Source organism: Canis lupus, chromosome 37 (assembly GCF_048164855.1).
Source record: "Canis lupus baileyi chromosome 37, mCanLup2.hap1, whole genome shotgun sequence".
Taxonomy (NCBI): Eukaryota; Metazoa; Chordata; class Mammalia; order Carnivora; family Canidae; genus Canis; species Canis lupus.
In genome coordinates this window covers 10,162,451-10,188,763 of record NC_132874.1, presented here as the reverse complement: position 1 = coordinate 10,188,763, position 26,313 = coordinate 10,162,451, and the positions used below count along the sequence as shown (strand labels likewise).

General features: G+C 41.9%; 1 protein-coding gene across 1 annotated transcript in view; it reads left to right on the top strand.

The window, feature by feature from the left end:
* CAP2 (cyclase associated actin cytoskeleton regulatory protein 2) overlaps positions 1-26,313 on the top strand; it is a 137,582-nt gene that overhangs the window by 8,444 nt on the left and 102,825 nt on the right. The window contains exons 2-3 of the mRNA XM_072813960.1: positions 16,067-16,188; positions 20,195-20,295. Coding sequence (XP_072670061.1) covers positions 16,068-16,188; positions 20,195-20,295 — 222 coding nt within the window. The 5' untranslated portion in view covers position 16,067. The remainder of the gene's footprint in view (positions 1-16,066; positions 16,189-20,194; positions 20,296-26,313) is intronic.

The following is a 26,313-nucleotide window of genomic DNA, read 5'->3' as shown; positions in this document are numbered from 1 at the left end:
GACAATAATTACCTACTTTCCAATCAGTTTTCTACAAGTTAACTGCTATGTCTACAGAATTGTAAATGAGCCTCGTCAAAGACAGTGAATGGCTGAGATAAGCCAGTTGGATGAGCAGATAGGGTGCTCACGAGTCCATCATCCCAGTTTCTCCTTACACTGATGATTCAAATAATTTTTGATATTTCTTCACCATGTGATGTTTAGTATACTCAAGAACTCAAATAATGAAGTGACCTTTCTCTTAACAAAATGGCACCCATTTTTCCCATCTTCTCATTTATGTGGACATAGTTTCCCAGCATTTACTCTGATAAAAACAAAGGTGAGGAATTGATGGTCAACTATGACTCATTCTAGTAATAAATATACTCATCCACATATGCATGAAAAATTTGAGAAATGAAAGTGCCCAAGAGAGGTTTTCCAATAAAAATTACTTCTCATATACATTTAGTAATTATCAATCTTTGTGGTATTTGTGTTGTTTTGGTAAGTTGCATTCAGAGTTACAGTGGTAACAATCAGGAGAGCATTTTTTTTTTTTTTGCCATTGAATTTAAAGTTAGGTTTATAAACATAGTTTTGATGTGGAAAAGTATGATAGGATAATGAATAAAAGGCTTTAAAGCATAAAACAAATAAGCCTAGGATACATTTCTATAGAGCAAGAGGAATGGAAACATAAGTTTGAGGAGAAAATGTAATTATGAAAAATTTGTGACTATCAAAAAGCAACCTGTTGGTGGGTGTATGGTGTATTTTTTTAAATGAATATGAATTTCATTGTATGAGAATGAGAAATCATTTTATTTTTGTGGGTCAATATTAGCAGAATGCTAAAGGTTACATTCTCTGTAGCCATTTACATTTTGGTAAGATTTTTTTTTACATGTCCATGTAAAAATGGACAGGAGGGTTTTACAGAATGCTTTCTGGATATTTATGACTGAAGATTTGGAAATCCTTTTTGTAGCTTATCCTTCCTCTGTTTTCAGACAAAAGTATCAACGGTCAGTAATAAGGGAACTGGTGTCTGCACGTTTAGTGTTGACAACGGAACCAAATTGTTGATTGGCAGGGTTCTAGTGACTCCTAGTTCTGCTAGATTTAGGGAAGACATTTAAGAATAAAGGTCTTAGGGCACCTGGGTGGCTTGCATTTAGTTAAGCATCTGCCTTCGGCTCAGGTCATGACTTCAGGATCCTGGGATGGAGCCCATTGGGCTCCCTGCACAGCGGGGAGCCTGCTTCTCCCTCTCCCTCTGCCTCTCCCCCTGCTTGTGCTCTCACTCACTCTCTCTCTTTCTCTCTCTCAAATGAATAAATAAAAATCTTAAAAAAAAAAAAAGAACTAAAGGTCTTGATGCTTATGACACCTCTCAAAAGAGTAGCTGATAGCTTATCAGGTTTTATTTCTTTTTAAGTGGTTATATCCTCACTGTTCTCATCTTTCTTGGTCTCCCCTTTGGAGACACTTACTATAAATATTGTGTGTGTGTGCATGTCCGTGTATATTATTAACCAGACAGCACTGTTTGGATCTGTCAGTGTGTAGTTTTCATCAGGTTTGAGAAACGTTTGCTCATTATTTCTTCGGGTATATTTCCCACCTCAATCTCTTTGTCCTCTCCAGGGATACCAAGGCACTAATATTAAACCTTTTAATATTGTCCTACAGGCCTCTTAAGCTCTGTTCAATTCTTTTTCTCTCTGTTCTTCAGGTTGGATAATATTGATACCATCAGGTACACTGTAGCTTCCCTTTGCAATCGCCATCCTGCTATTGAGCTCATCCAGTGTGTTTTTTGCATCGTATTTTTTGGCTCCAAAATAGTCACTTGTTTCTTTTTTATGGGTTCTGTGCCTCTGCTGAGAACTTCTGTCTTTCCATTCATCTTAAGAATGTTTACCTTTATCTCCCGGTACATCATTAAAACAGCTCCTAGAAGTCTGTCCGATAATTCCAACATCTGTGTCATTTAGGGGTTACCATTTGTGGATTGTTTTTTCTCTTGAGAACTGATTGCATTTCCCCCAGTCCCTTGCGTGTATTTTGTTGTTGTTGTTGTTGTTGTTGTTTTCCATTTACCAGGCAGTCAGCCCAGTTCTGTCTTGCGTTCTGTGGGCAGTGGTTCCAACATCAGTGCAGTTTTGAAAATCTTTGCTGTGCTGCTTTGTGTCCCATGGAATCACTGTTTAGGGCTTAGTGTGGACTTGAGCCATGGCTTCTACTGCAACTTGGATCTCAAAGCCTTTGGATCTGGCCCACTCGTGCGCAGCTCTGGGCAAGCCTGGGGCTTGTGCTGGTTCATGCACAGGATCAAGCAAGGGACCTCTTTCTCCAGCACGGTCTTCTCTGGGATTCCTCTCTCACCGTCCTGTCCCCAGAGCCTTTTCCTCCTACCTGGGCTTCTGGCCAGAAAGACTGGGGTTCTCTTGCAGTTTCAGCTGCTCACACCGCCATGACCCAGAGACCAGGGCTGTCCCAGGGCTGAGCATTGAGAAGAAAGGAGGAGGAAAACGCTAGTACATAGTACAGATGGATTCTCCCCCACATTCTTTGTGGAGCTTTTTTTTTTTTTTTTTAAGATTTTATTTATTTATTCATAAGAGCCCAATGCAGGACTTGATCCCAGGACCCCAGGATCATACCCTGGGCCAAAGGCAGATGCTCAACCACTAAGCCACCCAGGTGTTCCCTCCCTACACTCTTTGGACCACAGGGACCTCTTTACCCTGCTCTTCTGGCAGTAACACCAGAGAAGCATTTCGTTGCTTCTGCTGCTGCTTGCTGTTCTGTGGTGCGGCTCCATGACTACATCCACTCTTGGGGTACAGAAGTGAATCCCACCCCAACACGCATGACCCTGGACTTTCCGTACATTTTTCCATTGCAGGGCCTTCCTTCCAGGTCTTCTGGCCAAAAAGAGGAGGTTGCTCTCAGAGACATTGTTGCGTGAACCCCCTGCATAGTTCCAACTTCGGGTCAACCCTGAAGAGAAAAGAAAAAAAAAGAAACCCACCAAAAACACATTCCCAAATAAGTCTCCTTTTCAAGTGTTGATCACTTTCCTCAATTCACCCACTGCTATTTATCTTTCAGAGTCAGGGAGTTTGCATTTTGAATTTTGAACAGTTTAGAGCGAGGCTGGAACGGGCGTTTCCTTCTTGATCGATACCTCCTTTTGATACTTTTGATCCCTGTGGCCCCCAGGCCCCCACAATGTCTTGGTTCTGCATTGTCCTCTTTCTCTATACTGTCCTTACTTTGGGCTTCTGAGTCTAAAGAGAAAAAAGAAGGAGGAGGAGGTGGAGTAAGGAGGAGGAAGAGGAGAAGCAGCAGCAGCAGCTGCTGCAATCTTTTGGTGGTCCACAGCTCTGTTTGAAAACACCAATTTTGTTAAAAGTAATAAATCAAAGTTAAGTATGAACATAGACGCCGGGGAAAGGGATGCTGGAGATGCATGAAGAAGCAGAGGGATCTTGGGGCCAAATCCATCAACCTGGCTCTTCGAAGCCAAGTGATCACACCTGCATTTGTTACAAATGTCCATGCACAAAACTGGCCCAGCTCTTGAAAATTAATAATTGGGGTTCTGCTTTTTTTGGGGGGGTTCCCCTTTTAAGAGAGTTGCTGAATCTGCTCTTCAGCTGTGTATAACTCTTCCAGTGAATGCCAGTACGTTTGAGATCAGAAGGGATTCCAGCAAACCTTCCTGCCTTCAGTCTTCACGGTGTTCTTAACGCCGACGCTACAGGGTTTAGCGAAGTGCAAAGTGTTTAGTCAAGTCGTGAGAAGTAATGGACCGTAGCAAATGCGACCCCCCTTCATGCTTTCAGGTACGAATGTCCCTGCCGTTGTGTGTGCTGAGGCATAGCCTTAGAAGCACAGTGTGTGAGATGTCCCTGGTCATCGTGTGGGGGTGACCCACGCATCCTAGGTGCACCCCCCCCCAGGAGGCCTGTGGGGAGCTCAGAGATAAATTAGAACAGGGATGCTCGGGCATCGTCTTTCAGTTCACAAAGCTCACCTCATCATCTCCTCAGAGCTCTCCCCAAATCCCATGGCTGTTATTATTAGGCAGATGATACAGTTCCACCCCAGAAGCCCCCCTTTTCCCCTTGCTCCTTGCAGCCACCAGCTGTCACCCCCGTAGGCACTTTGAGCTCAAAGTCTAAAGCGGAGCTCCTTGTCTTTGCCAGCCACCTGCAAGCCTTGGCACCTGCACCTGCACGCCCAGCCCCAGGGGGAGGCATCCTACATGTCCTGCCTTCTTGCTCTCTTTCCCCGCTGGCCCTACCGATCTTGTAGTCCTGTCTTAGATCGCCTGCATTCTCGTTCATTCTCACACCTTCTCCAGGCCGCTGCCACCTAGTAGTAAATCCCCACATCTCCTCTCAGCCTTGTCCACCACTCCTGCCAGCTACTCATCAATCCCTGGTTTTCCCGTGTGCTTTTAGATGGCTTCTGGCACACAGTCAATGCTCAATAAATATTTTCTAGCTGTAATGCCTCCGTGGCTTGGCACATGCTGGGCACAGGCTCAGGGAAGCATTGACCTTACTTACCTGTCTTCCGAATAACGCCTCTTCATCCTTGGAGATTTGGCTTAGCATCTAACTAAACTTTAAAAGCCTCCTTCCTTCCCAGGGCTCACTTGAGTATCTGTCTTTCTTGACGTCCCCCGCCCCACCCCAGCCCCTGTGCGTGCACCTGCTCCCAGGGCACTCCTGTGCACCTCTATCATAGGATTTCTCAAAGTATGGGTCCTTTTACTCTGAAGTGTACTTCTGAGAAATGCAGGCTGCTGGGAATACCCAGAACCACTGAATCAGTATTGCTGACGGCAGAGCCCAGGAATCTGCATTTTGGAAGCCCCACTTCTCCCCAGCGGTTCTGATCCAATGTGAACCCTTGATCTACTCTGTCCCCTATCTTGGACCCTACAGAGCTAGTTCCAGTAGTGAGGGTGTGGCCTCTCAGAGCAGGTCTTTGCTGGTAGTTAAGAACAGCAAAGTTACTCAGATTTAACTTGTTTTCTTTTCTTTCTTTCTCTCTTTCTTTCTTTCTTTCTTTCTTTCTTTCTTTTTTTTTTTTAAGATTTTATTCATTTATTCATGAGATGCACAGAGAAAGGCAGAGGGAGAAGCAGGCTCCATGCAGGAGGCCCGATGCGGGACTCAATCCTGGGACTCCAGGATCATACCCTGAGCCAAAGGCAGACACTCAACCGCTGAGCCACCCAGGTGTCCTTCTTCATGATTTTCTCAATAACAGTTTCTTTTCTCTAGCTTACTTTATTATAAGAATACAGTATATAATGCATATAGCACACAAAATATGAGTTAATTGATTCTTTATGTTATTGGTAAGGCTTCCAGTCAACAGTAGGCTGTTAGTAGTGAAATTTTGGGGGAGTCAAAAGTTATATGTGGATTTTTGATTGCACAGGAGGTGCTGGAACCCCTTAACCCTGCGTGGTTTAAGGATCAGTTGTACCTCTTTGTTTTTGAAAGCTTTATTGAGGTACAGTTTTGCATACTATAAAATTCACCCATTTTAAGTGCACAATTCAATGATTTCCAGCATTGTGCACCTGCCACCACGATTCTGTCTTAAATCATTTCCCTCACTTCAAATAGAAACTTCGTGCCCATTCGTACTCACTTTCCATTCCTATCTCCAGCCCTAGGCAACCACTAATCTACTTTCAGTCTCTAGAGATTTGCTTTTTCTGGATATTCATATAAATGGAATTGTACAGTACTTGGTCTTCTGTGCTGGGCTCTTTCACTTAGCATGATGTTTTTGAGGTTCATCAATGTTGTAGAATGTATCAGTACTTCTTTTGTTTTTCTTTTTCTTGCTGAATAATATTCTGTTGTATGGATACATTTTGTTTATCCATTCGTTAGCTGATGGACTTATAGGCTGTTTCTTCTCATGTTTTGGCTATTATGAATGACGATGCCATGAACATTTGCACCTGTGGACATACATTGCCCTTGAGTAGATAGCTACCAGTGGAATGGCTGGGTCACATGGCAAATGTATACTTGACTTTTTAAGAAACCTCCAAACTGTTTCCATAGCAGCTGCACCATTTTACATTCCCACTAGAGTGTACGGAGCTTCTGATTTCCCCACTTCCTCACTGGCGCTTGTTACCATCTGTCTTCTTGGTGATGGCCATCCTCGTGGATGCGAAGTGGTATCTCCTTGTGGGTTTGTTTGATTTGCATTTCCGTGATTAGTATTGATGTCGAGCATATTCCTATATCCTGCTGGCTATTTGCATATTTTCGCTGGGAAAATGTCTAGTCAAATATTTTGGCCAATTTTAAGTTGGGAGTATTTTTCTTATTTTTGAGTTGTAAGAGTTCTTTATATATTCTGCACCCAAGGAGAGCAGCATGTATATTTTATGGAGGGACAGAAGGTCCATGGAAACCCTTCCCAGGGTATGGTATCCTAGCCAGTGGAGTCTCCATGGTTCTTTTCCCAGTGGCCCTTGGGGACCTCCTAGAAACATCCATTTGACCTACACCTCCTCCATAGGCTAAACAAGAGCAAAAGGGCAATGTGGGGACACAAGAAAGAAAGATGTCCCTAACAGCATGGAAGCTTAGGAAGGGTCATTGAGTGAGTTAGGGGAGGGAGCTTGTTTTCGGCAAAGGGTCTTTGCCTCACCTTTAGCTAAGAGAGTTCACACTTCATGATGGGAGAATGAAATAGGGATCTGACCTGGTCCCACTCAACATTCAGTCTCTTACAATTTTATGGCTCTGTCCTTACCCAGCACCAGCACCCCAAGTCAGGGCACAGATCCAGCCTTCAAGATATACTTAGACTTGCCCCATTGCCTCAGTTCCCACTGGGTTCTTCCCTGCTAAATGGCCCAGTTCCCTGCTGCCTGGTGTCCTGGAGTGCTGGACTGTCCCTGGCTGCCCAACTGTCTGTTCCTGAAGGAGATCATGGCCCGCTGAGGAATCTGTGTCTCATCTGTGTGGCCCTGGCAGCCAGCGCAGAACACATCTCGAAACACATTTGCACAGTTTCCTTAAGTCAGCAAATGAAGAAGGAGGGATGAGATTCATGTATTAGAAGATAGTAAATTGAGCCTCAGATGGGTTAAGTCATCTGCCCAGAGTAATGTAGGCTGTCAGTTAAGGGGCTGGACTCTCAAATTAAGGTTCTCTGATGCCAAAACACTTTTTCCACTATTGTGGGCTATGAGTCCTTGCCTCTTATCTTCAGGTTCCCACTTAGAGGAGAAATATTTGTGTCACAAGACAAATCAAGGAGGCTCCCGAGAAGTGATACGAGCGGAGTGGTGAGGGCAGATGGAAAGGGGGTTGTCCTCTCTATATGTGGTTGTTTATTTTACCCTCCTGTACCCCACTCTGAATTTGGTGGTGATGACAAGGAGTAAATGGCAGGTGGTAAAGAGAGGCTACCTCTGATCTGGGGACATGGTGCAGCCTTTTCGGAGTTAAGATGTAGAGTATGGGTGCAGCAGTGCCAAGCAGGACCATTGAGGCAGTGGGAGCAGCAGAACCGTGGCACAGGAAAGGAGCGGTGGGGGAGGGGGACATGTTTGGGAAGGCATGACTTGTCTCTGTGACTGGGTCTTAGGAACCAGCTGAGGTGTAGAAGGCTGGGGTGAGGTCCTTTTGCAAGTCCAGCTGAAGACAGCTTGCCTTTTTTCTCTGCCCTGGGACCTTACTAAGAGGCTTTGGAGGAATCCATTGGCTGATCAGGAGCTTGTATGTTTTTTCCGGTTTTGTAAAAAATTTAAGGTGTTCTTTTATTTGTGTGATTTCCTGATCTTTCCCATTCTGGTTTTCCTGTTTCAAAATTCAGAGACTTGAGGCACTTTGGTGGTTGAGCATCTGCCTTTGGCCCAGGTCATGATCCTGGGGTCCGGGGATCAAGTCCCCATAGGGAACCTGCCTCTTCCTCTGCCTAGGTCTCTGCCTCTCTCTGTGGGTCTTTTGTGAATAAATAAATAAATAAATAAATAAATAAATAAATAAATAATCTTTAAAAATAAATTCAGAGACTCGTTAAACTTCTTTGCAATAAAAAGAAAATGTTGGCTTTTTTTTTTTTTCCCCCTGTTTGGTGAGAAGCTGGCCCCGGAAATGATCCATAGGAGAGTAAACAGAAGCTATAAAGGAGGCATGTTGGCAATGCAAGTGTGTATCTCTTAGAGAAACAACTCCCTGGCTTGATTGAGCCTCCCAAGATGGCTGGGCAAGAAATAAATATATTTTAATGCCCCTTAATTTTCTACCCATGCGCATTGTGTTTGGCAGATAGTGGAAACTAACTGCATGAATGAAACCAGCATATTCAGTGAGCCAGTCAATGAATGAAGGACTGAAGACCATGGTTGTTTCTTCTACACATCCTGTTACCCCATCAGTGATAGCGAACCACACAATTCCTTCCCCCAGTGATTGGTAGCTTCTGGAGGAAAGAAAGAAGGTAATTGTTGTAGTCATGATAAGGAGAAATTAACCTCTAGGGCAGCCGGGTTTGATGATAGTTCGAGAATTTGTTTTTTTTAATTTGGGTGGATTCATAGAGAAAGTAGTCCGTTGTGACTTTACTATTTCGAGAGAGCTCACATGGAAGCCAACTTCCCAGTCTCATCATGAGAAAAGGTTAGAAAGTCTTCCATCTCCTGTCACAAGTTTCAGCTGTGACTCATGATCTTTGGAAGCCCTTGAACCTGGGTCTTCATCATAGAGTTAGGGGAGAAACGCTCACCACAATGATCTCTGCACCTTTGGCCTAGTGAGGAGGACTTCAACCAGCAGTCTTGAACCTGGAAGACCCAACCGTCGTTAACACAGAAATGTTACCACAGTAGGGTTCTCCTTTGCTTGTTTTATGAACTTGCTGTGAGGAATTTACAAAACCCTTTGGACAATGTGGAGTTTTAAAAATCTTGAAATCCCGAAGAGAAGAGGAGCTGTGGGAAACCCCAGGTTCACAGTCCAGAGAGCAAGGGTCTCTTGTGAATCTTGAGAGGAAGCCTCTGTGGTTTTAAGTGGGAAAAACTAACCCAGGGTCTTCTTCTAAATGGAAGCTGCTCCTGTGAAAATTTGGCTTGCCACCTGATCTGGGATTATGCCAGTGAGTGGGCAGGGAAGGGAAAGGCGGTGAGGGGTAGCCAATTAATTAGTCAATCAAAAAATATTTATAGAATTCTCTATGTACGCGGCAGCAGGCAAGACTCAGCGGGAGATGGGAGAAGAGTAAAAGGTGGTACCTCAGCCCATGAGGGGCTCAGACTTGTCTCTTTGGGACGCAAGGTGTGCATGTGCTAGCAGGAAAGATAGCACGAGACAGTAGTTTAATTGAGCAGAGTGTCTTAGAGATACCGAGAGTGTAACGTAGACAAGTAGGCTGTTGTTCTGGGCTTATCACTACTCTCTACTCTGGGATGTCGGTTTTCAATGCAGCTATGAAAGCTGCTTTTTATACTGGTTAGACTAAGTAGTTAGATCTTACCAGAACACTTAACCACTGAGCACAAGATGATTTGGATGAGAAAATAGGAAGGATGAAGGAGTGTTGTCTTCCAAACATGATTCCACAGAAACTGTGCTTGTCTCCTTAGCAGAGCACTATTTAAAAGCAAACGAGTCATTATAAAAATACGTAGGAACCTCCAGTTATAGGATAAATAAGTCCTGGGGTTGTAATGTTCAGCATGATGACTATAGTTAACAGTACTGTGTTGTGTATTTGAAAGTTGCCAAGAAAGTAGATCCTAAAAGTTCTTGCCGCGAAGAAAAACCTTGTAACTAAGTGTGGTGATGGTTAATTGAGCTTATTGTGGGGGTCATTTTGCAATGTACAGTAGTTACCCCTTATCCAAGGTTTCAGTTACCTGTGGTCAGTCGTGGTGGGAAAGTAGGTGATGCTCTTCCTGATGCCACAAGGTCATTAGCAGTCTTATGCTCTCGTCATGGTGCCTACGTTATTCACCTCACTTCATCTCATCACGTAGGCATTTTATCATCTCCCATCATCACAAGGAGGGTGGGGTATGGTATGAGAAAATATTTTGAGATAGAGGAAGGTCATATTTACATAACTGTCATTATAATATAGCATTTGTTATAATTGTTGTATTTTATTATTAATGTTAATCTCTTACTATGCCTTATATATAAATTAAACTTTATCATAGGTATGGATATACAGGAGAAAAACATAGTATATATAAAGTTTGATATTGTCTGCAATTCCAGGCTTCCACTGAGGGTCTTGGAATGTATCCCTGTTGGATAAAGGAGGACTACTGTATATATATACCAAATAATTATGTGGTTCACCTAGGACTAATACACTATATATGTTGATTATTTCTGAATTTTTTTTAATGTTTGGGGGAACATATGTGACTAAAAAACTAATTTCATACCAAAATTTTCATTTTATTTATTTGCTTATTTAAAGATTTTATTGATTTATTTGAGAGAGAGAGAGAGAGAGTGTGTTTGTGTGTGTGTGCACAGGAAGGAGGGGAGGGCCAGACGGAGAGGGAGAAGCAGACTCCTCTCAAGCAGGGACCTAACCGTGGGGCTTGATCCCAGACCCTGGGATCATGACCTGAACCAAAGGCAGACACAACTGACTGAGCCATGCAGGTGCCCCTAAAATGTTCATTTTATAGTAACCATTACACGTGATCTTGAGAAAACTTTTCTTGGAAATCTTGGTGGCAGGACATCTGGGTAGCTCAGTGATTTAAGAGTCCGACTCTTGATTTCAGCTCAAGTCTTGATCTCAGGGTCGTGGGTTCAGGCATGGAAACTACTTTAAAAAAAAACACAAAATGATTGAGACCTTATAAAATGTTTGTAGGTGTGGGGAACTCTCCTTTTCTGGAAACTACCACAGGAAAGAATAGGAATGCTATCTTTCTTACTGTTTTAAAATAACCATTGCCTATTGGCAGAACATTGGACATAAAATTAGCATTAGGAGCTGAATCTCTGTACTTTAAGGATGAGTTTTATAAAATGACCAGTGAGGCAAAAAACAATTTTTTAAATGCATACTATTTCAAGGCAGTATGTGAGAGAATACTGACTGGCTGTATTCTTACTGAAATGTATGAAATATTTGCAGATGTGTGCGGTTGCTGCGAAAGGAGTTTAAATTGTTTAAATATTTAGAAGCCTAACTACTTTATTTGAAAAAACAAAAACAAAAGCAAACCCAATATGTAGTTTCTAAACTCAGAGATATAATATACAATGACCATTTTCCTATCTTTCTCACACTTCTTGAAAATCATTTATAAAGAAAACATTTGAGGGGCACCTGGGTGGCTCAGTCATTTAAGCATCTGACTCAATTTAGGCTCCAGTCTTGATCTCAGGGTCATGAATTCCGGCCCTGCATTAGGCTCCATGTTAGGGTTTGCATTGGGTTCTGCACTGGGTGTGGATCCTACTTAAAATAAAACAAAACTAAACTAAAAATATGTGCTCAACCACGAGGTTGATCATTGTGAAACTTCCCCAGAAACTTCCTCCAGAAAGGAAAACATAAGTTATGTCAAAAGGATGAGGAATCAGAGAATCGGAATGGCTTTGGACCTCTCAACAATAACCTAGGAAGCCAGAGCACGATGAAGCAGTGCCTTGAAAATTCTGAGGAAGACTTTCTGCCTGGAATTCCAGACTCAGCCAAACCACCAATCAAGTGTGAGGGCAAAATAAAGATATTTTCCAACTTGCAAGTTCCAAAAAAAAAAAAAAAAGTCCTTTCGTGTACTTTTTCAGAAGACAGTGCTCTGAAATTAAAACCGGTAAGGAAGTACACCAAGAAAGAGGAGGATATAGAATCCAAAAAGCAGGTAATACTATGCAAGAGAGAGAGGAGAGGAGGCCCAGGGTGAAGGTATAGGGAGGTCTCTGGTCCCAGAGGCGCTGCAGGCCTACAGAGAGCACACCTGCACTCAAAGTGACTCTGGAAGAGATAACCTCTGAGAAGAAAGACTTCATGGCATTCCATGTGTTTGGCTCGCTTGAAAGGGGACTTACACAACTGGGAGAAGAGCTCAGAGATAAAGAATTTTTAAGTATGTAGAAAACTGAGAAGCTGAACCACATGGCTGCAGGAAAACAGGTTTGCAAACAGCAGCAACAACAAAATGGAGACTAATCATAGGCTACGTCAGGACTCAACTGTGAATAGTCATAATTGTGTTGACATTGATGATTGGTCACACAGAAATTGTGACACAACAGTGTTGGGGCAGAAGAAAGTATGCATGCATGTGTTGGTAGGGATTAGGCAAGAAGAATGTAAACCCTCTTCATTTGAGTGGGAACTCAGTGGGGAATGCTTAGCCTGGAAGAGAAACTAGACATCAAGAAAGAAGCCTGGAGGAGGTAATTACTGAATGCAGTAGCTCAAATAATGGAAATCGGTTGATTCTCACTACAAAATGGAAGAGGGCAGGCAGGGGACTGTTGTGTGTTTGGAATAAGCCTTGCAGAACTGTTGACTCTTTAAATTCTGTGCATGTTTAAAAGTTAAACTTTAGGGGCACCTGGGTGGCTGAGTTGGTTAAGCCTCTGCCTTTGGCTTAGGTCATGATCTCAGGGTCTTGGGATGGAGCCCCACATCAGGATCCCTGCTCAGTGGGGAGTCTGCTTCTCCCTCTCCCTACACCCTACCACCCCATTGTGCTCTGTCTCTGTCTCTGAAATAAATAAATAAAATCTTAAAAAAATAATAAAAAGTTAAACTTTAAAAGGGGAAAATTCAAATGAGAAAAAATAAGACAAACATGATGAGTTACACTTCCTATTACACAGGAGCTCAAAAAAGAATATGCCCAAATTAATATAAAACAAGGAATTCACCTCAAGTATAATTCCCTAAGACAGATCATTAGAAGGAGAAAGTCATGAATTTCTATATTCCTCCCCCTTTTTCTTTCCATCCACTGTCATACCCGGCCAGATAATTGTGTTTATCCACTCTAATCCAGAGGTTATAGGAGACCTCATCTTGGGGTTGACTTCTGCCTGAAAAGGAGGACTGGATAGTGGAGGCTAAGTTTGAGCCTCATCATCTGACCTAGGCTCTTTTTTCTCTTTCTTTCTTTCTTTCTTTCTTTCTTTCTTTCTTTCTTTCTTTCTTTCTTTCTTTCTTTCTTTCTTTTCTTTCTTTCTATTTTAGAGAGAGGGAGAAAGAAAGAGAGGGGCAGGGAGAGGGTAAAGGGAGAGAGAGAATCCCAAGCAGACCCCCCACTGAGCATGGAACCCAATGCAGGTCTCGGTTTCCTGACCCTGAGACCATGACCCTCAACTGACTGAGCCACCCAGGTACCCCTGACCTAGGCTCTCGATCATCTGTCCATCTGTGTGTCTGGCTTCCCTCTACTTCTCGTCTGATTCTTAGAACATCTTACGTCCAACCATCTTATATCCCCCTCTTCTGTTGGCGTCCTGGTCCAAGCCCATCTGTCTCTCCACTTGGCTCTGACTCATTCCTTACCCTGACCTTATTGTCTACATCCTCTGCCCTATCCCATTCCTCAGCCTAATTCTTAATTCCTGGCTCCCACTTCTTCATGAAAACTTGGCTCAATCCACTTTGAAAAACCAAGGCGAATGGGACTGCCTGGGAAGAATTTGGAGAATCTGCTGCTCTGTTCTTTCTTCATTCTTGAGAGCCAGGGTAACAGCTGAGGGCACATGTGAGGAGAAGCATGTGTGTGCATTTTTGGGAGAAGAGGGTACAGCCATCCTGGACCCCCTCATCCTCCCTGGGAATACTAACACGTATATTTTTGATATTTTGGTGCATTCTTTCTTTTATTTGTTCCTCTGCTTCTCTCGGAAACTGTTCTAAAATTTTAAACCCAGAGGCATCTTTCCAGCTCCCTTGCGTGAGCTGTATTTTGATCTCTTAAGAGGCTGTGACAAGACTCCAGGCCATGGTGATTTTACATGAAGTGACATCTGATTCGCTTCTAGACTGCATTCCATACCAATCAGCCCAGCCCTGCAGTTTGTGGGCTAACTCCTATTGTCTCTCAACATATGGAGCGCTATTAGATAGTGTGAGTTTGAGTCTTGTCAGGGAGGCTGATTAAGCCACAGTCAGGGACAGTCGTCCTAAGTGTGAAATGTAACAGGCCCTCTGAAACAGCACTGTGAGCCTCTGGAGGTGGTTGGTGCCTCTCTGTTGGGGCATCGGGAGCTCGCTAACAAAGCAAACACATTTTTTTTTCTTAGCATGGGCTTAGGTCTATGGCAGTAACATTTGGCAAGTTGAGTAACAGGGAATGCAGATAACTGTGAACAGATGGACAACTATTAAAAGATTTGAGGGGCTTTTATCATCTCTCAAATGGCCTTCACCCACCTACAGGATACCCAGTTCCCTTGCAAGATTACGTAAAGGATTCAATTAAATTTCTTCTTCCCTTTTTTTTTTCTCAATTGCAGTAGAAGCAAAAGCTCTGACGTTAAGAGGAAAAGAATAGATGAGAAACTTCTAATTTTGAATCCTCTTGGGATTAGATGCTGATTTCAGCCGTGCAGAGAATACTGCCCCATATTTTGAAAGAGTGGCTGCTGGCAGTTTTGGAGGAGATGACTTTCCAAAATAGACAGTGAACTCCTCCATCCGTATCTGATGACCATCTGACATTTGGATGCAGAATTACAGAGCTATCCATGTGTTTTGATAAGTATAACCTTGCTTTTAAGAATGGCAGTGGCAAATCATCATGTTTAAGCTCAAAACTAATGAAATACAAAATGCAAAAAAAAATAAATAAAAAGCATTACTTTTTTCTTTGGAGAAGTAAAAAATATTACTTAGAGCAAAACTATTTACCCACCCTCTGGGGCAGCACCATCTCTGATATGGGAGCGTGTCAGTGATCTTTAGCTCAAGATGGTGCTTGGGAAGTTTGCAAGAGTGAGAACTACGGACACTGATTAAGATGAGGCATGTTTTACTCTCTCTGGGGCAGCAGCCTGCTTTTGCCAAAAGTAGCCATGGGTTGGTATGGTGGGAGCTAGGGTACCTCTAAGCTGGATCTCAAGAGCTTGGCCAAATTAGATTGCGTTCCCTTCCTCAGGGGTCACCTTCCTAACATTACATTAAAGGGCCTGCAATTTTAAGGCTCTCAGTGTAGCTCTCTAAGAAACGTTTGGAAGCAGGAAGGATGGATACCCAACCCCATTTTTATCCTCAGTCCCCTTACTCAACATCAAACCCAATTTATCCCAGCCAAGACTGCTCAGTTACCGAAGCTTCCTGTCTCTAGAAACTACCCCACCTGGTATTAAATTTTTGTCCACAAATAACCAGCAGCCAAAGGAAATAAGCATTTTTTATATTTTAAATGAAAATCTCCACCATTCAGAATAATTGTAATCTAAAATATTCCAGCGACAGAAACACTAAAGATAGTGATAAGTAGAAGACAGCTCTTGGAGGTAAAACCCCATTTGCCTGCTAAATGATCCAGTTTTATAAACTTGTAGTCCAAAGCTAGGCTGTTTGGCTTAAGATAATTGAGTAAATAAGCAATTATCAGTGGGTTTAGTATCCCCTGGAGCATTATACTTGTAGAGAAAGAATCATTGGAAATAGCTAAAATATGTTCCTTTAGTAGAAGTTGGCAATATTAATTGTGAGATATATGTTCACAGGCTTTTAAGTATATGCTAGACATAGATTGTATCATAGCCGGAGGACGCATCCAAGGAGACACTTGTTAATGGCATCGGGAGTGAATTTCTTGTATATTATATATGGGGCATATACATGTCATTGAATTGAATGGAAAATAAGATCAATATACTTTGTGGGTTTCTTTTGTTCCGAATTTTATGTTTTTGAAATTTCACCTATTTTCCTGCTCTGTAGAAATACTCTCCAGGTAATGAAAGCCATTCCAAGCAATTTGTATTTTCCTTCTCGATGCTGTTAAGTCTACTGGTGTCAGCTTGCTAATCCTCCCCGACATTCACACGGACTCCGTTTGTGTCTTGTGTTTTTCTAGAATGGCAGAGATGCAGGGACTGATGGAGCGACTGGAGCGGGTGGTCGGCCGACTGGAGGTACTGTCTGCAGAGTCACACCGGCCTCCTGGGGACTTCGGGGAAATTAATGGTGTCAATGGAGGTAGGACACAAACTGTTGTCATTACTGGTCTCTGTGAGGGTCTCTTAATGTTATCCTTCTCACTTAGTTCTCAAGAAACATTTTTAAAAATATGTTATTTGTTTATTTGACAGAATGAGAAAGAGAGAGAGAGAATAAGCAGAGTGAACTGCAGGCAGAGGGAGAGGGAGAAGCAGACCCTCTGCTGAGCAGGGAGCCTGATGCAGGTCTCAATCCCAGGACCCCAAGATCATGACATGAACCCAAGGCAGATACTTAACTGACTAGGCCACCCAGGTGCCCCTCAAGAAATATTTTTATTGACTTTCTGCAATTTTCATACTCTTTCATTTATATGTGACCATGACATTAACCAGATGCAAGCCATCCCTGAAAAGGGAAAGGAAAAATATTTCAATGCATAATCCACAAAAATTACCAGTTGTCTGTGCCTATTTCTAATCAAATTTGCCTTTAAAATTATATGCTCACTCCACACTTGAAAAAAAAAAAAGATTTTAGGGGCACCTGGGTGGCTCAGTGGTTGAGCGTCTGCCCTCAGCTCAGGTCATGATCCCGGGGTCCAAGGATCAAGTCCTGTATCAGGCTCCTGGCAGGGAGCCTGCTTCTCCCTCTGCCTATGTCTCTGCCTCTCTCTGTGTGTCTGTCGTGAATAAATAAATAAATAATAAATAGATATTTTTTAAAAAGATTTTAAAATATTATATGATCAGACATAAAAAGCTAACTATGTAACATAAGAAGTTAACACTAAGGATCCCATATGTGGCAAACGCTTTAAGTTATTGACAGTAATTTTTCTAATTCCTTCTTGTCTGAGGTTGTAGATTTAGCAAAATAAAAATACAGGACACCCAGTTACATTTGAATTTTAGATGGACTACTTTTTTTTTGGCATAAGTGTGTTCCAAATACTGCATGGGATATACTGCATGGTACACACTTATTCTAAAAATTTATTCATTGTTTATTTGAAATTCAAATGTAACCGGGGCCTCTGCATTTCATCTGGCAACTCTATTCTTGTGTCAAGTACATTTCCTCTTTATCTGACCCATTTTGAATCCTATCAGGCTTTGGGGGCTGGGAAAAGCCTTGGGGAATGGGGGCTTCAAAAAAAAAAGCTTTCACCAGGCAAGATCCTCATTGGTGCTTCTAGAATTTCAGGCATATTTGGAGCTGTGCCTTGGGACAGAAATTACTGTGTGAGCACAAATGCACAGGCTGGTCTCCCCCCCCCCCCCCCCCCGGAACATAATGAAAATTAAAATGCTTTGAATGAATTGAAAGGGGGTGTTGTTTAAAGGGAGGCTGCCAGGGGCCTGTAAGTTTCTTCCACATTAACTGAGACACATCTGTGATTTCATTTTAAGCCTCTTTTTGTTAACTATATAGTTGGTATATGAGATTCAGTAAACCTCATTTGTAAGGAAATATTTTCATGTTCGCTTCAGTAACTTGGTTTCCTTATGTCTTTGACATCAGGTGATCAAATTACAATTGCTGACCACAAAGAGAAAGTCTGTAAATACATAAAATAAAGTTAAAATCCAATTCTCAGAAGACCGTGTTGCTGAATGAAGTGGGGGGAATAATTTGAACCTCTTTAGGCTTCAGGAGGTACTGGACTACACTTAGTATTTTCTTTGTGAAAAAATAATTTTCGGGGAAAATGAATAAGCTAAACAAAATTGGAAGGCTATAATTAAATTACTTATGTATTTAAACAAGTATTTTCTAATATACCAAATCATTCTAAACCAGTTATTAAAATAAGGTCTTGTAAAACAACTTAGCCAGCAATTTCTTATCCAACTTGAAATGAAGTAGTAAGCAGGATAATTAGCAAAATATCCAAATGATACCCATCCTTAAAACATTTTATTAATCTTAAATAGCATTACTTTCATTTCTTAATTTAATGAGCTTTGATGATCTTCTAAATTCTATTTTTAGTTTTTTAAATATTTTTATTTATTTATTCATGAGAGACACAGAAAGAGAGGCAGAGACACAGGCAGAGGGAGGAGAAGCAGGCTCCATTCAAGGAGCCCGATGTGGGACTTGATCCTGGGAATCCGGGATCACGCCCTGAGCCAAAAGCAGACACTCAATCGCTGAGCCACCCAGGTGTCCCTAAATTCTATTTTTAACAAGTCCTTGAGGGCAACCTCTTACTCTAAATATAAACATCATTATTACAGTGATGTTATAACTAAAATTTTTTTTAATTCTTAAATTTAAAGGAAACTTTAGATGGAACCATTACAAAATCTGTAATGTGCACAGATCAGAGAACTGCCTACTTATGATACTGGTGCTATGTTGGGTTTTCTGATGTATTTTCTTTCTTTCTCCCCCTGATAATCAGGTAAGTTTGTCTCAACAGCTGAAGAAGTATTTTTGTATGCCTGCCAAGTAACAAGTACTGCATTATATGCAAAGAAATCTAAGCTGAATTATACATATAGTCAGAATATTATTAGATACAGTCAGAATCCTCCAGAATCTTTGGTCTCCATGCATTACTATTCAGGGCCACAGATGCTTTGATTAAGGGATGCTCACAAGCTGCAGTTTGGGAAGAAAGGTCATTAAAGGCTGCCCAGAGAAGGTGTGAGCAGAGCTGAGTGATGAAAGAAAATTGGAAAATAGTCCCTTTTATCACCACTCCTTTTGCTATGTAGAGTGCTTTGTCGCATTTCTAAAACCTCCCACTTTAAACACATAGCAGAGACTTCTGAGGTGTCTCCCCCTGCAACAGATGGGTTTATTTGCTTCCAAGTGGATCTATAAGGAATCTTTGGGCTTGCCCCCCTTTTACATTCCAGAAGTTGGTATGGACTGTATTTTGAATGTTACAGTAACTCAGCTTCAAGAGCCTGCTTAGAAGTTAGGCTGTAGGTGCACAGCACTGTCAACAACTGTTTGCATCACCCTCTGGGCCTGTGGAAATGGGCCTCTAGGAAAAAGACGGAAGCTTTATCCTACAGGTTTATGAGCATGGATACTTCAGTACAGTATGAGAAAGGGAATCCTAGGTTTTGGTTTGGATTTTTTTTAAAGATTTTATTTATTTATTTATTTATTTGAGAGAGAGAGTGAGAAAGCATGAGTGGGGGAGGGGCAAAGAGAGAGAGACAAACAGACTCCCCACTGAGCAGGGAGCCCAATGTGGGGCTTGATCCCAGGACCCTGGGATCATAACCTGAGCCAAAGGCAGATGCTAAACCAACTGAGCCACCCAGGTGCTCCTGGTTTGGATTTTAATTATCTCTAGGGTTGAGTTTCTCCATATTAGGGCCACAAAATCTGGGACTAAGAGACAGTTTATCTGTTAGTTTATGGCAGCAAAAGAGAGGCAGAGCTTGCCAGATTGGGCTGATGTCACTTGAGTTTTGACAGTAAGTTGCCAGATCAAAACTTAATGTGAGTTAGCTCAACAGTCCTTTTCATGCCTCCCAACTCCCCTTCCTTCGTTTGGTAACTGAGGATAGGGCAGAACAGAATGTGTGGCACCTGTGTTCTTTTCCTACTTGCCCAGAGTTTATTATTGCCTTTTAATTGTCCTAGGTAATCTTAGTAACTGTTTACAAGGTTGTATAGCACCTGGGCAGGTCAGTGTAGTAGAAAGTACACCAGCTTTGGATCAGTAAGGCTTGTCAGTTCTTAAATCTGCCTCTTATTTGACCTATGGCTTTGGTCAAGTCATGTGCTCTGCATCTCTATTTCTTCATCAGTAAAACTGATGCTACGTACCTCATGAGTTTGGGGGAGAAGTAAATTAATATGTAGGTGAAAGTGCTTACTCCGATGAAAAATAGCAAAGCATCGTTTTCTTGAGCCTTTGAGAAGTGTTTCATAAATACTGTCTGAGTGAATGAATGCCCTGGTAAAAAGAATGAGAACAGCGTGAATGATATTAAGCTTCCATAGTTCCTATGGCAAAGAAATACCAGCTTTTCATTAAACTCCAGGACACTGACAAACTGTGCTTCTTCCAAAGGTGTGGCACCCTCCGTGGAAGCCTTTGATAAGCTGATGAACAGCATGGTGGCAGAGTTTTTAAAGAAGAGTAGGATCCTTGCTGGCGATGTGGAGACTCACGTGAGTACTCTCCCCTCTTATTCTCCGTGGACATGACTACTACTAAAAAACCCAAAATGACAAGGGTGGGTGATGATATGGGGAGATTGGCACCCTTGTGCATTCTGGTGGGAATATAAAATGGTGCAGCTAGTATGGAATTCCAGCAATCCCACTTCTGAGCATATACCCAAAGAATTGAAAGCAGGATCTTGAAGAAGTATTTGTACACCCATGTTTACAGCAGTATTATTCACAATAGCCAAGAGGTAGCAGCAAATGTGTTGACTAGATGAATGAGTGAAAACAATGAGATGTATATGTACAAGGGAATATTATTCACCCTTAAAAAGGAAGGAAGTCCTGATCCATGCTACCATGTCAGTATCCCCTGAGGATATTTTGCTGAGTGAAATAGGCCAGTCACCAAAGGACAAATACCATATGATTCCACTTACGTAGAGGTATCTATGATCTCATTTATATGAGGTATCTGGAGTAGTCAAACTCATAGGTGCAGAAAATAGAATGGTGGCTCCTCAGAGTTGGAGGGAAGGAGGGATGTGAACTTGTTTAATGGGTATAGAGTTTTAGTTTTGCAACGGAAACTAAACTCCAGAAAAGGTTCTTGAGATCTGTTGCACAATAATGTGAATATACTTAATGCTACTGAGCTATGCATTTAAAAATGGTTACGATGTTAAATTGTGTTATGTGTGTTTTACCACAATGAAAAAGTGCAGCCTGAGGAAAAGCAAAGCCAAGAATCTGATAATCTTTGGACTAGTAAAGACCTTTAATGATAACTAGGCCAGCCTCCCAGTATTAGACATTTTTAATACATTTGCAAATGTTTAGCATCATCTTTGAGAGTAGTCATTATTTGTATACATTTAGTGAAAATCCAATGCAATAACAAAACCAATTAAAACCTAAAAGAAATTTATCATCAGGTTCTTATTTTTTATTTGCCTTTGTTTTTCACAGAGGATTAAATTCCAAATCCATCTGCTTATGGATTTCTCAGCAATGGCACAACCATTTTCAGTGTAGATTCACAGAAAACCTGATTCTTGAATAAAGCTGTGGTTTGCGGTAAAAGGAAAAAAAAGCAACATAAAAAGGGACTCTCTCTACTTGTCCCCCAATTAGACATTTCATGCAATACCCAACAGCAGTCTTCCAGGTGATTTGGTGACTCAGGTTATAGCAGAGTTTCCAGGAGTGTAATTAATAGTGCTCATCCATCACATTTGCAATGCATTTGTTCACCACATCTAACAAAAACAAAGGTTCTCCTCATGACCTCCATTTTTATTAAATATTCCTATTGAAATGCCCATTGGCAAAAGAAGGGAAGCTCTGATATACACAAGTTCTAGAAAAGTCTGTGTAATAAGACACGTTCACTTCAAATGTGTCATGGATCTCAATAATTACTCTGGCCTGCTCTTGAGCTTTCATGAGTTTGTTCACAAGAAACCTTGTACACATTAAGATAGTGGCTGAGCTTCTTCTGTTCTGAGGCATGATGGTACCTGAACACTAACACATAAAATGGATTATTACTGCCAAAACACTAAGAGAGATTCTTGAGTGATTGACAAACATTTACTGTCTTGAGTACTATAATAATAAGTATTGGATCATTATTGTTACTATCTGTGTAAGATTTTAATTAATTAGTTTATTTGAGAGAGAGAGAGAAAGAGAGCAGGAGCAGGAGGGACAGAGAGTGATGGAGAATCCCAAACAGGCTCTGCACTGAGCATGGAGCCCGATGTAGGGCTCTATCTCATGACCCTGAGATCATAACCTGAGCCAAAATCAAGAGTCAGCCACTTAACCAAATGCACCACGCATGGCCCCTCATTATTGTTACTATTAATTAATATTGACTTGGTGCTTCCAAGGTACAAAGTACATTATAACTCTCATCAGTAATAGCTCACGAAACTATGTATAGAAGCATTTTACTAGAGAATCAGGAGGCCTATAAATAGATATATTTAATTTTGCATTAAAAAAACAGGTAGAGTTTGCATACTAAGTAAGTCTCTTCAGATTCCATAGTAAACAGTTCTTTTCAATTCTTTTCAGAACAAAGTGAGTTATAAAGTGTAGCTTCATTTATATCAAGTTTTTTCTTCTCTCCACTCATCAGCCTGAAAACAGTATGACTCAGTTGAAGGACTTTTCTCATAATGGATGCATAATGCTTAAAGAAATTTATGGTTTTCACTAGTAAGTTTTTAAAAATGAAAGAACGAAGATAAGAAGAAAAAGAAGGAAAGAGAGGAGGAGGAGAAGAAGAAGAAGTAGAGGAGGAGAAGAGAAGAGAAGAGAAGAGAAGAGAAGAGAAGAGAAGAGAAGAGAAGAGAAGAGAAGAGAAAGAAAAATTTGTCATCCAAAAGTTTAGACTCTGATTCTATACCACAAAGGGAGTACAGGGCAGCTATTGTCCATCTGCCCATGACTTGCAAGTGGTTTATTTTTTTCTCTCTTATAGAACCATGTGTCATTGACATTAAGCTTGCAGCTGCTGCCTCTCACATAAGCCAGAAGTGGGGGTTGAACTTTGTTCCAAGAACACACCTGTTGCCTGGAAAAAAAAAAAAAAAAAAACCCTCACATACCTGATTGTACAGTATGGAAATTTGAGAATGACACAAATGTGCATCATGTTAAATCCTAGCCCTGTGTTTAAAAGCTATTTCACAGATACTACTAATGAATAAGGTTAGCCAAGCAATGATTTAACGTCTGCTTCGATGTGTTGGCTGCTGGCTGGGCTTAATTTACTGATCACTCAATAGTCTATTGACAGAACAGACCACAAAAAAGGAGAACTAATAGCTACAATTAGGAAGCTCTGCTGAACCAAAGAGCATAACAGGTTTAGAAGAGATTAGATCTTGTAAAGCCTTCTTGGATGCAACATAAACCAAAGGGCTTATTGAAACTACTCTTCAACCCAGGAACAGTGATGCAGCTTGCATCCCCTTTTAAAAAGAATCGACAGTGCATAATTTTATAATAGAGGTTTAGATTAAATGTAGTCCTGAATGTCAAAGGCAAGGGTCCTCAGAAGCTGGATGTACGTAATACTGAGCCCTTGGTCAGACATCATTTATCCTTAACTGGACTAATGTGATTGTTTCTTACAAAGCTGTCCTGTTGTTATTCATGGTCTATGGAACCAACCTCAGGCTAGTTTTAAATGATTTGACAATCACGAAACAGCCACAAATCCTATAGTGCCTCTTAATGCAAACCCTTTTTGGAGACTTATGGAATTTACATTTTAAAAATGTCTCTAGAAGTCTGGAACATTTATTTTCTGTCCTTGATTAAAATGGATAAGAAAGAAACACTCTTTTATTCATCGTTTCATAAAAATGAGAGAACCATAATTTGAACAAAAAGGCAATAAAATTCAATTAAGAAGTGTAACACACTTAAGCATAGCATGATTAACTCACACTGCAGTGTTAGGACCTTGACTTCCCTGCCTTCACGAAGGATGAACATTTTTAGGCAATTATGATAGCTACACTCGTGGGTCACAGTCACTACTCTAGATGTTTCTAGTCTTGGGTCATTTATTTAAATCATCTCCAAAATGTTTTTTGTTCATTTTATGCCATGCTGGCTGAGTAACGAGTTCAGAGTGGCTGACTAGGACTAGCAGTTTGTATTTGGATCTTAGAGCTGGCTCAACCTTTTATAGCATAACCTTGAGCTAGGCTCTTACCCTACTCAGTAATGAGGCTGGATGACCTCCCTCCTAGGCCCCTTCCTTTCTCCCTGCCAGTTGGAATGATCACCTGTCGCGTTAGCTTTAAAGCCTGAGGGAGGGGCTATTCGGTTTCCAAACAGAGCTTGCCATGGGGCATCGTCCCCATGATAAACGCATCTTGAGCCATGCCAGGCAAAGTACTTCAATCATCTCAACATCCAAAACAAGCAGAAGGACACATGTCAGAAAAACAATGCATAGGACACTAAAGATAAAATACCATCTTGCTTTAGTATGATAGAGAAGACAGCCAGACTCCTTCATTTAGAGAGACCTTGAGGCCTCTGTGAGTCTATCCTTCTTGCTCTCATGGGTTCTCACTTATTCCTTTCTATGAATCTTTTTTTCTCTGTAATAATTAATTCTATCTCTGGAATAAATAACACAAAATGTGTACATATTTATTTTACTAATTGTATCCTGATCTTCCTTCGGTTTTAGAAAACATTTTTGCGTAATTTGTACTCATTTTAAAAGTGAACATTTTAGAGGCACCTGGGTGGCTCAGTCAGTTAAGCACCTGCGTTTAGGTCAGGTCATGATCCTGGGGCCTGGGATCGAGCCCTGCATCAGGCTCCCTCCTGAGTGAGGAGTCAGCTTCTCCCCTCTCCCTCTGCCCCTTCCCCTGTTTGTGCTCTCTCTCAAATAAATAAGATCTTTTTTTAAAGTGGCCATTTTGGGTTACCTAGTTGACTTAATTGATTAAACAATTTGTGTTTTGACTTCAGCTCAGGTCTTGATCTGAGGGTCTGAGTTCAAGACTCGCATTGGGCTCCGTGCTGGGTATAGAGACTACTCAAAAAAAAAAAAAAAATTGCATCTTAGATGCTTTATAACCCGGGTTTATATAAGAACCCTCCTGCCCTCACCAAAAAAGCAAACAAACAAAAAATCATCAGAAGCACAGGTTGGGGGTTGACTCAACAAACAGCCCATTCAACACAGATCTCTCTCATTCTCCAGCTCACCTTCAGCCAAGTTGTTTCTCCCATTAACTTTTAGTTTACTGATAATTGCTTTATTTGATACATTTATTTTTACTGTAACTAGACATAGAGTACTTTGGCAGTTTCAAGCCCAAAGGATCTGTATGCCTTTCACATTCTCCAAATGGCAGAGACCCAAAAAATGACTCGTAGAAAGAATTCTGCCCCTGGATTTCATACAGACTTTGAGCTGGGACTTTTCTTTCTGACTATCATAGGCAGTCAGAATTATTAGAGAAGGAGATACCTTAAAATCACCCCTTCTAATATACATCCCCCCCCCCCCCACAGACACACACAGACGAGAGGTTAGGTGACATCAGTGATAGGTCGAATCACGAACCATGACTTGGTGCAGAGCAAGGAGTCTGGTCTCTCCAGTTGTGATCGTTTGGCTGGGGAGACGCCTCCCTTTGACTCTCTGGGCAGCTGTGTCCCCATCACCCTTCTGGGGAGCTGGATCCTTAGTGAGGATCCCTCCCCCGCTCTGTACACCTCAGTGGCTCCCGTGTCCCCTACCCGATTTCCAAGTGAGGGAAAAGGTCAGGAGGACAGCTGGCTCAGATGAGGGCTGAGGAGAGGGAAGCACATCACCACCGCTCATGTGCTCTAGGTGTCTCCTCAGAGCAGCACTGAGTGAGGCGACAGGGAGGATGGTGGCCTCCAGGACAGATGCCCCGTGTCCTTGGAGGGTCTCGGCTTCTGTCCCATCTCACCAGCCTGGTCTCAGCCTGGTTCCTGGTCCTCGCTCACTGTGCCTGGCCTCGCTCACTGGAAGGTCACAGATAAATCACCAGTCTCTGTCATCGTTTCTTCCCAAGAACGTGAAGAATTTTTATTCTCAGCATTGGACACATATTTTGTGAGCCAGCACATGCTCTGACACACAGCCCATTCCTGTTAGGCCGCTAGCCCTAGTGGGACATCCCTGTGACCGCTTTTTTTTTTTTTTTTAAGATTTGTTGTTTATTCATGAGAGACACACAAAGAGAGAGGCAGAGACACAGGCCGAGGGAGAAGCAGGCTCCCTGCAGGGAGCCCCATGTGCAACTCGATCCTGGGATCACGCCCTGAGCCCGAGGCAGATGCTCAACCACTGAGCCACCCAGGTGCCCCTCCCCAATTCCCCCAACCCCTTATCCCTTTCTGTTCTGGGGTCACTAGTGTGAACAGCACCATGAGCAAGGATGCATTCTGAGCATGCCCAGGCCTGCTGTGGCTGGGGGCAGCCATGTCCCCCACCAGCTGGCACCT